The 19,863-nt window shown below is 35.4% G+C and overlaps 1 protein-coding gene across 1 annotated transcript in view; it reads right to left on the minus strand.

Annotated features, from left to right (window-relative positions):
• The window catches only part of cftr (CF transmembrane conductance regulator), a 109,280-nt gene that overhangs the window by 87,920 nt on the left and 1,497 nt on the right, over positions 1 to 19,863 (minus strand). Inside the window, exons 2-3 of the mRNA XM_061924650.1 lie at positions 4,907 to 5,017; positions 898 to 1,006 (exon numbers count right to left, since the gene is read on the minus strand). Coding sequence (XP_061780634.1) covers positions 898 to 1,006; positions 4,907 to 5,017 — 220 coding nt within the window. The remainder of the gene's footprint in view (positions 1 to 897; positions 1,007 to 4,906; positions 5,018 to 19,863) is intronic.

The following is a 19,863-nucleotide window of genomic DNA, read 5'->3' on the forward strand; positions in this document are numbered from 1 at the left end:
TACTTTTCCTTGTTGATGTCTCAAGAAGGATAGAAATACAAGAACCCACACACACACACATTCTTGTATTTCGTACCTTCTTGAGACCTGAGAAAAATGCCTACCTCTTTAAGACCACCCTTTCTAGATATATAAAGATGTGTATTTACAACATGAATAATATATACATACTATGCAAATATAAAAAGGGTAAGCTTTTAGTTATTTCTTTTGTCAAATGTTTTATTTGTAATTGGTTTTAAATCTTCATTATTTACTTCAAGTTATTACAGTATGTCTCTATATACATTTTATTTATTTTTTTTATTAATTTTGACCAAAGGGGGCGCATTTCAATTTCTTACACACACTTGTTATTTCATATGTTGACCAGAGGGGGAGCGCTTTTAAAACCGACACAGTCAATTTGAAAAATCCCTCCTTTTTGGGACCACCCTCATTTTGATACATTTCACCACCAGGGGTGCAAATGAGACATTCTCTATTAGATGCAATGGTTTTCTGTATTGGGACCATGATTTATGTCATCACTTGTTCACACCTCCTCTTAGGGAAGAAACTTTCCTTGTTGATGTCTCAAGAAGGGTAGAAATACAAGAACACATGCACACACAGCGTTGTCTTGTTAGCTAATGATAGCGATTTATCAAAGTTGAACTTGTAACGATAGCTGTCATTGAATGTTTATTCTGTCATAACAACAACATGGCTGCAAATTGTTAGCTGCTTCTCTTGAGTGGACGAGAGTGTAGGTCACGTACACACATACAATCATACACGCACACACACGGTGCATTTTAATGTTTGTCCTTTTAACATCAGGAGGTGTGTTGGTGGCGCCAGACGACAGAAAAAGTGCGATGATGCAGGAAAGAAGAAGTAGATGAGCAGACTCACCCCAAAGTAGAGCAGGACTCCATAGAAGGCAAACGGGCCGATGAAGCAGCGCGCCAACGCCCGCATCAGTCTGGGTTTGTTCTTGGCCGACACCTCTCTGTCCCATTCTCTGCAGGACCACAGGACAGCAGCTGTAAGTGTCTTCCTGCACCACAATCTACCTTTTAGCAGAAACCTTTCCATAAGATGAATGATGCGGACACGTTTGTTACTGGATACTTTCTAACAGGCTTCTGCCTTGGAGACTTTGTATTTGTATATAATATGCACCTATATTTATTTGACACTTGTTTATATTGACGAATGTCACATTTTGTTGTTCAATGACTATTACCTATGTCCAGCTTGTGTGCTATTGTGTGCTTAGCTGTTGTGTAGCTGCTAGCTCCTAGTAGCCTTTTGTAAATGACTTTAGTAAAATGGAAGAAAATGTGTGTTTTTTGGAGGACATTTATGTTAACTGGCTGTCCAGCTTTGCACATGTAAACACTCTGCTTGTATCGCACATGATATCACACACAAGCAAACACTCTGCAGGACTGTTTGTATCACACACACAAGTAAACACGCTGCAGGACTGCTTCTATTGCACAAGACATCACACACAAGAAAACACGCTGCAGGACTGCTTGTATCGCACATGATATCACACAAGTAAACAATCTGCAGGACTGCTTGTACCGCACATGATATCACACACAAGTAAACACGCTGCAGGACTTCTTGTATCGCACTTGATATCACACAAGTAAACAATCTGCAGGACTGCTTGTACCGCACATGATATCACACACAAGTAAACACGCTACGGGACTGCTTGTATCGCACATGATATCACACACAAGTAAACACGCTGCAGGACTGCTTGTACCGCACATGATATCACACACAAGTAAACACGCTACAGGACTGCTTGTATCGCACATGATATCACACACAAGTAAACACGCTGCAGGACTGCTTGTATCGCACATGATATCACACAAGTAAACAATCTGCAGGACTGCTTGTACCGCACATGATATCACACACAAGTAAACACGCTACAGGACTGCTTGTATCGCAAATGATATCACACACAAGTAAACACGCTGCAGGACTGCTTCTATTGCACATGATATCAAACACAAGTAAACACGCTGCAGGACTGCTTGTATCGCACATGATATCACACAAGTAAACAATCTGCAGGACTGCTTGTACCGCACATGATATCACACACAAGTAAACACGCTGCAGGACTGCTTCTATTGCACATGATATCAAACACAAGTAAACACGCTGCAGGACTGCTTCTATTGCACAAGACATCACACACAAGTAAACACGCTGCAGGACTGCTTGTATCGCACATTATATCACACACAAGTAAACACGCTGCAGGACTGCTTCTATTGCACAAGACATCACACACAAGTAAACACGCTGCAGGACTGCTTGTATCGCACATAATTACACACACAAGTAAACACGCTACAGGACTGCTTGTATCGCACATGATATCACACACAAGTAAACACTGCAGGACTGCTTGTATCGCACACGATATCACACGCAAGTAAACATGCTGCAGGACTGCTTTTATTGCACATGATATCACGCACAAGCAAACATGCTGCAGGACTGCTTGTATCACACATGATATCACACACAAGTAAACACTCTGCAGGACTGCTCGTATCGCACATTATATCACACACAAGTAAACACTCTGCAAGACTGTTTTTATCGCACATAATATCACACATTGTACATGCTAGCACATGCCATCACATACTTGTTTTTTTGACGATATCAGAGCGATATGTGATATTAATATTGGATGGGCAAACTCTTATTTCTAGAATGTTGTAACTTGTGGGGATTTGAAGGAGGGAGCTGCACGTGAGGCAAAAGTATTGAAAAGATTGGAGCATTGCCGACCAGCGATGGGATGAAATTCCTCAGGAACGCTGGCGGAAGCTGTTGTCTGGCTATGCATCAGCAGCAGATCATAACAACCACAATCATTTGGAGGGGTAGACAAAAGTGTTGGGACACATCAATGAAGTCCCTTATTGTCCATCAGTCTTTGAATTGTATGTTTACACCAGGGATGTCCAAACTTCTTCCACTGAGGAACACACACTCAAAAATCAATTTTATTTTATTTCATTTTCAAAATCAATACAATATATATAAATAGATTTTTAAAACCTCCTCTCCAATTTTATCTGGTTTCAGTCATAAAAAAAAAAAAAAAAAAAGAGATTCTTGTATTTGTGTGTATATACATATATATTATTTATGTATGTGTATGTATATATATATATATATATATATATATATATATATATATATATATATATATGCGTATATATATATTTATATGTATACATATATGTATATGCATACATATGTATATATATACAGTATGTGTATATATATATATATATATACATACATACATATATATACATACATATATATATACATACATATATATATATATACATACATATATATATATATATATATATATGTATATATATATATACACATGCAAATATATACATACATACATATATATATATATATATACATACATATATATATATGTATGTATATATATATATATATATACATACATATATATATACATATGCATGCAAATATATATATATATATATATATATATATATATATATATATATATATATATATATATATTTTATCGCACATGATATCACGCACAAGTAAACACGCTGCAGGACTTCTTGTATCGCACATGATATCACACGCAAGTAAACACTCTGCAGGACTGCTTGTAACGCACATGATATCACACACAAGTAAACACGCTGCAGGACTGCTTGTATCGCACAAGATATCACACAATTAAACACTCCGCAGGACTGCTTGTATCGCACATGATATCACATACAAGTAAACACTCCGAAGGACTGCTTGTATCGCACATGATATCACACACAAGTAAACACTCTGCAGGACTGCTTGTATCGCACATGATACCACACACAAGTAAACACTCTGCAGGACTGCTCGTATCGCACCAGATATCACACACAAGTAAACACTCTGCAGGACTGCTTGTATCGCACATGATATCACACACAAGTAAACACTCTGCAGGACTGCTTGTATCACACAAGATATCACACGCAAGTAAACACTGCAGGCTGCTTGTATCGCACATGATATCACACAAGTAAACACACTGCAGGACTGCATGTATCGCACACGATATCACACACAAGTAAACACGCTGCAGGACTGCTTCTATCGCACAAGATATCACACACAAGTAAACACTCTGCAGGACTACTTGTATCGCACATGATATCACACACAAGTAATCAATCTGCAGTATGACTGACCTAATAATATGGTCAGAGTACAGAAGCGATACTGCAGTGACGTAGAATCTATTGAAAATTACTGAAGGTGTTCGGAGCGGAATATTCGAAATGGCCGACTGAATTTGTGGCGTTTTGTGGATTGTAAATAGAATTGTTCACGGTAGTCGCCTTGTTTTTACACTCTACTGCGACTTTAAGGTGTGTGGAACTTTCTGCAGGTGTCCCAATACTTTTGTCTGGTCCTTCTCATGTGCCGTCTAGTGAAGGTGCACTCAGTGAGCAGAGTGAGTGATGTGTAGCGTCACGGCGTGCTTTCATGCAAGATAAAGTTCACCTTCCCAGAATCCTTTGCTGCAAAATAATGAACCAATCACTCACCAGCAGACATTCATCAGCCGCCTTTTTTTTTCTTCCTCTTCTTCTTTAAAGGTCACCTTTTTAGCATTTGTTGATCTACTACAAGTATATTACACTTTCTAGTGCTTCTTCTTGAAAGAGGGAGACAAAAGGCGGGTTTGTTTGGCGCTCCTGAAATGCCAGCCCCTATTTTATCCTGACTTTGAGCAGCGGGGCAGTAAACATGTGGCAGGAAGAAAAAAGAAAAAAAAAAAGACTTGTGAAGGTGTCACACCTGAAGGACGAAAACAAACCTTTCTAGTCGCTCCGACAAGTTCCCCGCCAGATCGTACGAAGGAGCTTTGTAAACATCGGTCAGGTCCAACTTCTGCCGGAAACCCTTCCTGAGCAGCGGGGACATCCACCTGGTAGAAGGGAGAGAAGATGCCTTGTGGGGATCGTTGTGGTCTTCTACCAATAGCCAACAAAAACACATGTGTGCAAAAATGCCTCTTAAAGGGCAAGTGCACTTTTTGTGTAATTTTGTCTATCATTCTTATGCGAAGCAACAACACATTGTTTTAATGCATTCTAAATCATAAACAAACACTAGCAAGAGTCAGCTAACAATCGAGCTAATGGGAGTCACTCTATTCCGCCTACAAAGCGCTCTAATAAACCTCCAAGGATTTATATACACACTAAGTATATATGTAACATTCATAATAACATGTAATGTTTACATATTTTGTTCATTTTAAGTATTAATTTCACAGACGCATCACAACGTTCACTTTCCCTTCAACAACAACCCGACTACTAATCATGGCAGACTTGATGAGAGACAACTAAGACTACTTCTGGACAAATGATGATCCATAAACTTCTATTTTTGATCCTGAATATAAGAAGGAGAAGCTACAAGTTTAAGAAGGTAAACATCTGTAGCTTTAGTCAAACACTAAGCATCACGTAGCAGTATTGCTAAGTGCTATACAAACATAATAAAACAACCACTTACTGTACAATGTCTGCTCTCACTGGGATAAAGACTGATTGGATGTTTCTATCTTCCCTTTTACATGAACAATTCATCATAATCCTCACAAAGGGTTAAAAAAACAAGCGTCTTTTGGTGTCTTTCTGGCCATTCCGGGTCTAAGTTGGATGTCAAAGTTGACCCAACTTGTGGGTTTATGTCCACAACTTTCTACTATCCAGGTGAGAGGCATGGTTTATCATCTAGAATGAACTTTCACCAACTCAGAGGCGATGCAGCAGCTCAGTATGTCAATATAGCAGCATAAGGTAGTTAGCGCTCTGTGATCATGGCGTCACTAAAAGTAGTTCCTCTGTGTTAGCACTTATAATAACAACATCGCTAATACTTGTTAATATTCAGGTCACGACATGTAAATGAAGTATTGTTGGCGTTTTTTCATGATTTTTTAGAGGACATTATGTACGGAATAGTGTACGGTACTCTCATTACCTGCATTGTTAGCTACCTCTTACTTGCTTTTATTTATGAGTTAGAATGCATAAAAAAAGAAAAATGTGTTATTGTCTTTAATAAGGATTGTAAATGATAATCAACATTTTAAAAGAAAGTGCAGATCCCCTTTAAGTGACATTTTTACTACATATTGACATAATATATGTACTATATTATGTCAATACATGAATACTTACTATATTAATGTCAATAGTGAAGTGAAGTGAATTACATTTATATAGCGCTTTTTCTCAAGTGACTCAAAGCGCTTTACATTGTGAAACCCAATATCTAAGTTACATTTAAACCAGTGTGGGTGGCACTGGGAGCAGGTGGGTAAAGTGTCTTGCCCAAGGACACAACGGCAGTGACTAGGATGGCGGAAGCGGGGATCGATACATGCATATGTACTATATGATGTCAATACATGAATACTTACTATATTATGTACTATAGTATGTCAATATATTAATATTTACTGTAATATGCCAGTACATGAATATGTACTACATTATGTCAATATATGAATATGTACTATATTATGTTAATACCGTATTTTCCGCACTATAAGCCGCACCTAAAAACCACAAATTTTCACAAAAGCTGACAGTGCGGCTTATAACCCGGTGCGCCTTATATATGGATTAATATAAATATTTATTTTCATAAAGTTTCGGTCTCGCAACTACGGTAAACAGCCGCCATCTTTTTTCCCCGTAGAAGAGGAAGCGCTTCTTCTTCTATGGTAAGCAACTGCCAAGGTAAGCACCCGCCCCCATAGAAGAGGAAGCGCTTCTTCTTCTACTGTAAGCAACCACCCGCCCCCGTAGAAGAAGAAGCCCCCGGATATTGCATTTCATTTCATTTGTGTGTTTACATCTGTAAAGACCACAAAATGGCTCCTACTAAGCGACACGCGTATAACGCAGAATTTAAACTTACATCACAGATGGTGTCAAAAAACAAGTGAAGCACACAAATACAACACTCGCCGTCATTCCGGGTGGATTAACCAAAGAACTCCAACCGCTCGATATTGGTGTCAACAGGGCATTTAAAGCACGACTGCGAACGGCGTGGGAACAATGGATGACCGAAGGCGAACACACCTTCACTAAGACAGGGAGACAGCGCCGGACGACATACGCCAACATCTGCCAGTGGATCGTAAATGCCTGGGCGGATATTTCGGTCACAACTGTGGTCCGAGCTTTCCGGAAGGCAGGATTCACAGAACTGCGACGAGACGGCCATTTTGGATCCCGTATTCGCCCAACTTTTTAATTCGGACACCGAAGGAGAAGAATTCGAGGGATTTATGAATGAAGAATAACTTCAGAAAGTGAGCGTTATGTTTGTTTTGTGTGTTGTGACATTAACGTTCGAGCAACATTAAGCTCTGCACTATTTTGAATTTTACTATGTTTGTGATTGCACATTTGCACATTACCGTACATTTTGGGAGTGAACAGAGTTGTTAGAACGCTGGTTTTTAATATATTATTAAAGTTTGACTGACCTATCTGACTGTTTTTTTGACATTCCCTTTAGCGCAGTTAGATGCGGCTTATAACACGGGGCGGCTTATAGGTGGACAAAGTTTTGAAATATGCCGTTCATTGAAGGCGCGGCTTATAACCCAGGGCGGCTTATGGTGCGGAAAATACGGTATATGAATATGTACTATATTATGTTAATACATGAATATGTACTATATTATGTCAATACATGGATATGTACTATTTTATGTCAATATATGAATATGTACTATATCATGTCAATATATGAATATGTACTATATTATGTCAATACATGAATATGTACTATTTTATGTCAATATATGAATATGTACTATATTATGTCAATATATGAATATGTACTATATTATGTCAGTACATGAATATTTACTATATTATGTCAAAACATGAAAATGTACTATATTATGTTAATATATGAATATGTACTATATTATGTTAATACATGAATATGTACTATATTATGTCAAAACATGAAAATGTACTATATTATGTCAATATATGTGTATGTACTATATCATGTCAATATATGAATATGTACTATATTATGTCAATAAATAAATATGTACTATATTATGTCAATCAATGAATATGTACTATATTATGTACTATATTATGTCAGTACATGGAAATGTGCTATGTTATGTCAAATAAATATGTACTATATTATGTCAATACATGAATATGTACTTTATTATGTCAATATATGAGTACGTACTATATTCTGTCGATACATGAATATGTACTATATCATGTCAATATATGGATATGTACTATATCATGTCAATACATGATTATGTACTATATCATGTCAATACATGAATATGTACTATATTATATCAATACATGAATACGTACTATATATGTCAATATATGAATATTATATTATGTCAATATATGAATATGTACTATATTGTCAATATATGAATATGTACTATATTATGTCAATATATAAATATGTACTATATTATGTCAATATATGAATATTTACTATACTATGTCAGTACATGAATATGTATTATATTATGTCAATATATGAATATGTACTATATTATGTCAATATATGAATATGTACTATATTATGTTAATATATGAATATGTACTATATTATGTCAATACATGAATATGTGCTATATTATGTCAATATATGAATATGTGCTGTATTATGTTAATATATGAATATGTACTATATTATGTCACTATATGAATATGTACTATATTATGTCAATACATGAATATGTACTATTTTATGTCAATACATGAATATGTACTATATTATGTCAATACATGAATATGTACTATATTATGTCAATACATGAATATGTGCTATATTATGTCAATATATGAATATGTGCTGTATTATGTTAATATATGAATATGTACTATTTTATGTCAATATATGGATATGTACTATATTATGTCAATATATGAATATGTACTATATTATGTCAATACATGAATATGTACTATTTAATGTCAATATATGAATATGTACTATATTATGTCAGTACATGAATGTGTACTATATTATGTAAATATATGAATATGTACCATATAATTTCAATACATAAATATGTACTATATTATGTCAATATATGAATATGTACTATATTATGTCAATATATGAATATGTACTATATTCTGTTAATATATGAATATGTACTATATTGTGTCAATATATGAATATGTACTACATTATGTCAGTACATGAATATGTACTATATTATGTCAATATATGTGTATGTACTATATTATGTCAATACATGAATATGTACTATTTAATGTCAATATATGAATATGTACTATATTATGTCAGTACATGAATGTGTACTATATTATGTAAATATATGAATATGTACCATATAATTTCAATACATAAATATGTACTATATTATGTCAATATATGAATATGTACTATATTATGTCAATATATGAATATGTACTATATTCTGTTAATATATGAATATGTACTATATTGTGTCAATATATGAATATGTACTATATTATGTCAGTACATGAATATTTACTATATTATGTCAAAACATGAAAATGTACTATATTATGTTAATATATGAATATGTACTATATTATGTTAATACATGAATATGTACTATATTATGTCAAAACATGAAAATGTACTATATTATGTCAATATATGTGTATGTACTATATCATGTCAATATATGAATATGTACTATATTATGTCAATAAATAAATATGTACTATATTATGTCAATCAATGAATATGTACTATATTATGTACTATATTATGTCAGTACATGGAAATGTGCTATGTTATGTCAAATAAATATGTACTATATTATGTCAATACATGAATATGTACTTTATTATGTCAATATATGAGTACGTACTATATTCTGTCGATACATGAATATGTACTATATCATGTCAATATATGGATATGTACTATATCATGTCAATACATGATTATGTACTATATCATGTCAATACATGAATATGTACTATATTATATCAATACATGAATACGTACTATATATGTCAATATATGAATATTATATTATGTCAATATATGAATATGTACTATATTGTCAATATATGAATATGTACTATATTATGTCAATATATAAATATGTACTATATTATGTCAATATATGAATATTTACTATACTATGTCAGTACATGAATATGTATTATATTATGTCAATATATGAATATGTACTATATTATGTCAATATATGAATATGTACTATATTATGTTAATATATGAATATGTACTATATTATGTCAATACATGAATATGTGCTATATTATGTCAATATATGAATATGTGCTGTATTATGTTAATATATGAATATGTACTATATTATGTCACTATATGAATATGTACTATATTATGTCAATACATGAATATGTACTATTTTATGTCAATACATGAATATGTACTATATTATGTCAATACATGAATATGTACTATATTATGTCAATACATGAATATGTGCTATATTATGTCAATATATGAATATGTGCTGTATTATGTTAATATATGAATATGTACTATTTTATGTCAATATATGGATATGTACTATATTATGTCAATATATGAATATGTACTATATTATGTCAATACATGAATATGTACTATTTAATGTCAATATATGAATATGTACTATATTATGTCAGTACATGAATGTGTACTATATTATGTAAATATATGAATATGTACCATATAATTTCAATACATAAATATGTACTATATTATGTCAATATATGAATATGTACTATATTATGTCAATATATGAATATGTACTATATTCTGTTAATATATGAATATGTACTATATTGTGTCAATATATGAATATGTACTACATTATGTCAGTACATGAATATGTACTATATTATGTCAATATATGTGTATGTACTATATTATGTCAATACATGAATATGTACTATTTTATGTCAATATATGAATATGTACTATATTATGTCAGTACATGAATATGTACTATATTATGTAAATATATGAATATGTACTATATAATGTCAATACATAAATATGTACTATATTATGTTAATATATGAATATGTGCTATATTATGTCAATATATGAATATGTACTATATTATGTCAATACATGAATATGTACTATTTTATGTCAATATATGAATATGTACTATATTATGTCAATATGTGAATATGTACTATATTATGTCAATACATGAATATGTACTATTTTATGTCAATATATGAATATGTACTATATTATGTCAGTACATGAATGTGTACTATATTATGTAAATATATGAATATGTACTATATAATTTCAATACATAAATATGTACTATATTATGTCAATATATGAATATGTACTATATTATGTCAATATATGAATATGTACTATATTATGTTAATATATGAATATGTACTATATTATGTCAATATATGAATATGTACTATATTATGTCAATATATGAATATGTATTATATTATGTCAATACATGAATATGTACTATATTATGTCAATATATGAATATGTAATATATTATGTCAGTACATGAATATGTACTATATTATGTCAATATATGTGTGTTCTATATTATGTCAATATATGAATATGTACTATATTATGTCAATATATGAATATGTACTATCCATCCATCCATTTTCTACCGCTTAATATGTATTATGTTATGTCAATACATGAATATGTACTATATTATGTCAATATATGAATAAGTACTATATTATGTCAATATATGAATATGTACTATATTATGTCAATACATGAATATGTACTATATTATGTCAATATATGAATATGTACTATATTATGTCAAAACATGAATATGTACTATATTATGTCAATATATGAATATGTACTATATTATGTCAATACATGAATATGTACTATATTATGTCAATACATGAATATGCACTATATTATGTCAATATATAAATATGTACTATATTATGTCAATATATGAATATGTACTATTTATGTCAATATATGAGTATGTCTTCCTATGAGGAAGCGGTGCCTGGGACTCTGTGGTGGACTCTCCTATTTCTGGGGCTGAGGTTGCCGAGGTAGTTAAAAAGCTCCTCTGTGGCAAGGCCCTGGGGGTGGATGAGATCCACTTGGAGGTCCTTAAGGCTCTGGATGATGTGGGGCTGTCTTGGTTGACAAGACCCAGCAGCATTGTGTGGACATCGGGGGCGGTACCTCTGGATTGGTGGACTGGGGTGGTAGTTTGTCTGTTTAAGAACGGGAACAGGAGGGTGTGTTCCAACTATCGTGGAATCACAGTCCTCAGCCTTCCCGGTAAGGTCTATTCAGGTGTACTAGAGAGGAGGCTACACCTGATTTTCGTCCTGGTTGTGGAACTGTGGACCAGCTCTATACTCTCAGCAGGGTCCTTGAGGGTGCATGGGAGTTTTCCCAACCAGTCTGCATGTGTTTTGTGGACTTGGAGAAGGCCTTTGACCATGTCCCTCGGGAAGTCCTGTGGGGAGTGCTCAGAGATTATGGGGTATCGGACTGTCTGATTGTGGCAGTCCGTTCCCTGTATGATCAGTGTCAGAGCTTGGTCCGTAAGTCAGTAAGTCGGACCCGTTTCTAGTGATGGTTGGACTCTGCCAGGGCTGCCCTTTGTCACCAGTTCTGTTCAGAACTTTTATGGACAGAATTTCTAGGCGCAGTCAGGGCCTTGAGGGGATCCGGTTCGGTGGCGGCAGGATTAGATCTCTGCTTTTTGCAGATGATGTGGTCTTGATGGCTTCTTCTGGCCAGGATCTTCAGCTCTCACTGGACCGATTCGCGACTGAGTGTGAAGCGACTAGGATGAGAATCAGCACCTCCAAGTCCGAATCTTGTTTGGAAAAGGGTGGAGTACCATCTCCGGATTGGGCAGGAGATCTTGCCCCGAGTGGAAGGGTTCAAGTCCCTCGGAGTCTTGTTCACGAGTGATGGAAGACTGGATCTTGAAATCGACAGGCGGGTTGGTGCGGCGTCTTCAGTAATGCGGACGCTGTATCGATCCGTTGTGGTAAAGAAGGAACTGAGCCGGAAGGCAAAGTTCTCAATTTACCTGTCGATCTACATTTCAATCCTCACTTCTGGTCATGAGCTTTGGGTTATGATCGGAAGGACAAGATCTCGGGTACAAGCGGTCGGAATGAGTTTCCTCCGTCGTGTGGCGGGGCTCTCCCTTACAGATAGGGTGAGAAGCTCCGTCATCCGGGAGGAGCTCAAAGTAAAGCCGCTGCTCCTCCACATGGAGAGGAGCCAGATGAGGTGGTTCATGCATCTGGTCAGGATGCCACTTGGACACCCCCCTGGGAGGTGTTTAAGGCACGTCCTAGCGGCAGGAGACTACGGAGAAGACCCAAGACAAATTGGAGGGACTAAAGATCCTAAAGAGGTCCACATTTCAACTTTGTGACGTCAAAAGTAGGGCCTGCAGTAAATTGTCCAAATAAAAGCAAACAAAAACCAATAATGACGGTCAAATTTAACAAGTTAACTCATGTGATTAATCACAAAAAAATATTGCATAATCATGTATCAACCACACATTTGACCCTAACTGCGACGTACATGACCCCTAACTGCGGCATACTTGACCCCTAACTGCGGCGTACACGACCCCTAACTGCGGCATACACGACCCCTAACTGCGGCGTACACGATCCCTAACTGCGGCGTACACGATCCCTAACTGTGGTGTACACGACCCCTAACTGCGGCGTACACGATCCTTAACTGCGGCGTACACGATCCCTAACTGCGGCGTACACGATCCCTAACTGTGGTGTACACGACCCCTAACTGCGGCGTACACGATCCCTAACTGCGGCGTACACGATCCCTAACTGCGGCGTACACAATCCCTAACTGCGGCGTACATGACCCCTAACTGCGGCGTACACGATCCCTAACTGCGGCGTACATGACCAGAGGTGGGTAGTAACGCGCTACATTTACTCCGTTACATCTACTTGAGTAACTTTTGGGATAAATTGTACTTCTAAGAGTAGTTTTAATGCAACATACTTTTACTTTTACTTAAGTATATTTATAGAGAAGGAACGCTACTTTTACTCCGCTACTTTTATCTACATTCAGCTCGCTACTCGCTACTAATTTTTTTATCGATTTGTTAATGCACGCTTTGTTTGTTTTGGTCTGTCAGACAGACCTTCAAAGTGCCTGCCTTACTGGTGACGCTTCACTTCGTTCCACCAATCAGATGTAGTCACTGGTGACGTTAGACCAATCAAACAGAGCCAGCCGGTCACATGACCTGACTTAAACAAGTTGAAAAACTTTTTGGGGTGTTACCATTTAGTGGTCAATTGTACGGAATATGTACTGTACTGTGCAATCTACTAATAAAAGTTCCAATCAATCAATCAAAAGTGTGAAGGAAAAAAGATACTTTTTTATTTCAACCGTACATCCGGTCAAAAGCCTAAAGACTGACTGCACAGTTCCTGTCTTCACAATAAAAGTGCCGCTCCATCGCGCTTGCGCTTTCAAAACAAGAGTCTCCGAAAGCCAGCGCAAACAAGCTAGCAAGCTAAAGAGTTTGACGCCAATATATTTCTTGTAAAGTGTATACAAACGAATATGGAAGCTGGACAAATAAGATGCCAAAAACCCACCACTTTCATGTGGTATTAGACAGAAAGGAGGAACTTTTCTTCTCCTCCATTTGAAAACGTGGACGTTATCATCACTACTGTCTGATTACAATCAACGCAAGTCATCAGAATCAGGTAATACACCAACTTATATTCTAGTCTTCATGAAAGAAAGGAATCTATATGTTAAACATGCATGTATATTCATTAAAACATCTTTAACATGTAAACAAAAACAGCAAAATAAATACATATAAATTATATACTGTATATATCAATGTATATGTATGTATATATATATATATATATATATGTGTGTGTGTGTGTATGTTACTCATCAGTTACTCAGTACTTGAGTAGTTTTTTCACAACATACTTTTTACTTTTACTCAAGTAAATATTTGGGTGACTACTCCTTACTTTTACTTGAGTAATAAATCTCTAAAGTAACAGTACTCTTACTTGAGTACAATTTCTGGCTACTCTACCCACCTCTGTACATGACCCCTAACTGCGGTGTACACGATCCCTAACTGTGGTGTACACGACCCCTAACTGCGGCGTACACGACCCCTAACTGCGGCGTACACGATCCCTAACTGCGGCGTACACGATCCCTAACTGCGGCGTACACAATCCCTAACTGCGGCGTACACAACCCCTAACTGCGGCATACACGACCCCTAACTGCGGCGTACACGACCCCTAACTGCGGCGTACACGACCCCTAACTGCGGCGTACACAATCCCTAACTGCGGCGTACATGACCCCTAACTGCGGTGTACACGATCCCTAACTGTGGTGTACACGACCCCTAACTGGCGTACACGACCCCTAACTGCGGCGTACACAACCCCTAACTGCAGCGTACACGATCCCTAACTGTGGTGTACACGACCCCTAACTGGCGTACACGACCCCTAACTGCGGCGTACACGATCCCTAACTGCGGCGTACACGATCCCTAACTGCGGCGTACACGATCCCTAACTGCGGTGTACACGATCCCTAACTGCGGCGTACACGATCCCTAACTGCAGCGTACATGATCCCTAACTGCGGCGTACACAATGCCTAAATGCGGCGTACACGATCCCTAACTGCGGCGTACACGATCCCTAACTGCGGCGTACACGATCCCTAACTGCGGCGTACACGATCCCTAACTGCGGCGTACACAATGCCTAACTGCGGCGTACACGATCCCTAACTGCAGCGTACACGATCCCTAACTGCGGCGTACACAATGCCTAACTACGGCGTACACGATCCCTAACTGCGGCTGTGTCGTCAGGTCGCTGCAAAGAGGACATTTTGCGTCAAAACACACCTCGATGGCACTTTGGAGAATGTTTCCAAGTTCTGGGCAAATAAGTTGAGTACTTTCAGTAAAACATTTTGACAATTAAATCGTATTTGTGTCTCAATATTAAATTTTTTTTAATTATTCAAGCGAATCAGTCCCTGTGATTAATCGTGAATAATCACATTATAAAGTGATTAATCTAATTTAAAAATGAATCATTTGACAGTACTATCGTACAAATGTCAGAAAAAAGATGTAATTTTATGAGAAAAATCTGAAATGTTAAAATAACTAAGTACACACTTAAAAATGTTGGGTTAAAAAATAACCCAATTTTAACCCAACTGCTGGTTCAGGAAGGGACGAACCCCTTATTTGAGTTATTTTAACTCAACATTTTGGGTTAATTTTTTCAATCCAACTTTTGCGTTGAATTATTTAACCCAAAAGTTGAGTTATGATAACTTAATGTTGGGTTATTCCCAACCAAACAATTGGGTTGAATTATTTAACCCAAAAGTTGAGTTATGATAATTTAATGTTGGGTTATTCCCAACCAAACAATTGGGTTGAATTATTTAACCCAAAAGTTGAGTTATGCTAACTCAATGTTAGGTGATTATAAATAATGTTAATGAGATTAATCCATAATAAAATTCCCTTCAAGAAAAAAGTAACTTTTTAATAAAAAAGAAAAAGAAAAAGCCTTTTACCCAGAAATGGGTTACTTGTTGAAAAACAACCCAAAAATGGTTCATAATTTTGAAAACCCAGAAATGTAGTTAAAATAATACCCCTTATAACCCCAAAAATGGATTACTCTTCATAAAAATAAATCCAAATTTTAACCCAACACTAGCAACTCATAAATTGGGTTATCAAAATAACCCAGCATTTCATTCGATTGATTATTATGTATTATATATCGGTATCAGTTTCTTTTTGTCGGTATCCCCTGCAAAAAATGTTCTATAGAATCTCTATAGAAATATATAGAACGCTATAGAATTTCGTCGGAATTTCTTTAGAACTGAAGATTCTATAGAATATGTATTCAAAATTCTATAGAAATTCTATAGACATCAGCTTCATGTGCTGGAAGGTCTTTTCACTGTTCTATAGAGCTGGGAATTCTATAGAATATCCTATAGAAATTCTATAGACATTACATTATCTGATGAAAAGTCCATAGATTGTTCTATAGAACTGGGCATTCTATAGAATGTCTAACAGAAATTCTATAGACATTACTTTATCTGCTGAAAGGTCTATAGATTGTTCTATAGAACTGGGCATTCTATAGAATGTCTAACAGAAATTCTATAGACATTATGCTTTATCTGCTGAAAGTTCTATAGATTGTTCCATGGAATAAAATTCTATAAAATGGCAGCAGCGCTATCACCATAGCATTGATTAATCTCATTAAGTTGATTCACCAGACTTGAGCTTGTTTTTTGAACAATGCAGGATGTCTCCCTCAATTATGAAAATGTTAATTTTGTATCATTCAAAATTGTGAGGTGTCATTTCAAGGCGGACACCCAGAACTTCGGCAGACTTTATTTTTAAAAGTATATTTATTCCAATAAATCAATTTATTTTTATTTTTAGAGTTTTTGAGTTATCTATAAGTAAAAAGTGTGAATATTTTCGTAACTTACTTTTTTATGTGATAAAATTAATTTTATTGGACTTCCAACATAAATTGATTTAGCAAAACTCAGTTCAAAGGTTTAAATCAGACCTAAAACGTCAGGACCCGCCCACGTACCTGCATGCAGCTGTGGAACAAGCCCAGACACGTTTCTTCACGGAGCCCAATAGGAAAACACTTTACCGAACTCATGTAAGTAACAATTTATATTGTTATTGTCGGCATTCTCCGCCTTACTATTTAACAACTAGCGTCGGGAATTTCCGTGAGTTCTGCTGCAAGTTGAGAAGTGAACGACTTTTAGATAGGGAATGTGTCAGATCCCCTTCCCGATGTGGATATGGTTTCAATCAGATTGAAGTTAAATATTTTTATTAGAATTCTATTAATGCACTTTCGTGATTGTTCGAACGCCATTGGGGACACCCATCAAGTACACAACAAGATTCACAAGAAAGTGAAATCCTGAAAATAATTTGAAAAATATTTCACACGCTGAATGGATTTTCTATATAGCTAATGAATAGTGTACATGCACTGTCAGAATTTGATACAGATTTGTTGCAGTTCGTAAAGCCTGGCATGATTGCACCACATATGATTTTGTGTGCGTCAAGCAGTGCAAGTGCCTTACAGCATAGAAACGCGTGATATGCAATGTATGCAGTGTGTTGACTATCCATTGCATTGATTAAATGATAGACATCACTCTCTTTATCGAGCTGAAAAATGCCATAGTGTAACTCATTGCATGACAGCTAGTGTCTTGGTGTCTGCAGACACTAATTCTGGTATATTTTATTGATCTTTCAGATTTTGTGAAGAAGCTCCATCCCTCAAGTGAAGCAAATGTGATAAAGAAAATCATTGGAGTGAAACTGAACATTGCGCAGAAAATGGGAAAAAAAGAAGGCCTCAGAAACAAATTCTGCTGGACGTCTAGCCGTCTCTAACAGTCGGGGAAGCGCGGTGATCATGTTGATTTATGCTGCTGACATTTATTTATTACGTCAAGATTTGAGTTACATGTATATAATAAATACAAGTCAACATTCATTCAACTGCAATATTTGTCTTTCTCCATTGCCAGTGTTAGACCACAGATTTTGTAGAATGCCTGCCCAATCATTTCTACATCATTCTGAACCGTATTCCACAGAAAGCCATTCCATAGGAGCCTGTTCTATAGAACTACTCTTTAGAACTTTCTTCTATAGCACTATTCTTTAGAGGAGATCTATAGAACCATTCTTTAGAACCCTGTTCTATAGAACCATTCTTTAGAACCATGTTCTATAGAACCATTCTTTAGAACCCTGTTCTATAGAACCATTCTTTAGAACCCTGTTCTATAGAACCATTCTTTAGAACCATGTTCTATAGAACCATTCTTTAGAATCCTGTTCTATAGAACTTCGGTCCTAAAGTTCATTAGAAATTCTATAGAGATATTCTTTAGAAATTCTATAGAACTTCGGTCCTAAAGTTCATTAGAAATTCTATAGAGATATTCTTTAGAAATTCTATAGAACATTTTTTGCAGGGTCTGCCCTTTTTTTTTTTTTTTTTTTACAACTACATCAGTAAATAAAATACATACACATAAAATAACAGTATTAGGTATTAAAAATATATATTTAGCAAAGTAGATAGTAATGACATGTACTATTAATGTTTAAATAACTTTCACTGCAAATTAATATCACCTTAAAATATCAGTATCAACCTCTTGGACTACTCATCATCCGTATCTGATTATTTTTTTTACTAATAACGCTTTGTCACCGAAAACAAAAGTTTTGTCTTTCAATATGTTTTCTTTTTTGTGTGCAAAATAAAACGACGTAAAAATGGTCGCCGCATGTTTCGACGTTTCGGTACGCTGCCCCTAGTGGAGAAAGTTTGCATGCCAAGGGAATCATTTGATTTTATAGAAATATTTATATCACAAACATGAAATAAAAATGATATTAGTCATAAAAAAATGTCTACAAAATTTTAATTGTACTCTTTTTCGTTTGTTGTGTAATCGGGACTCCAACTTTAATTTGTGTCTTTATTACCAAGGCTTTTATTTTGACACTTATTGTCTGACAATATTTGTACATCAAATTATGCTGAGAATTTCATGAAATAAAAATGTGTGTGCTTAAAA

This window comes from Nerophis lumbriciformis, linkage group LG29, assembly GCF_033978685.3.
Source record: "Nerophis lumbriciformis linkage group LG29, RoL_Nlum_v2.1, whole genome shotgun sequence".
NCBI classification, from domain to species: domain Eukaryota; kingdom Metazoa; phylum Chordata; class Actinopteri; order Syngnathiformes; family Syngnathidae; genus Nerophis; species Nerophis lumbriciformis.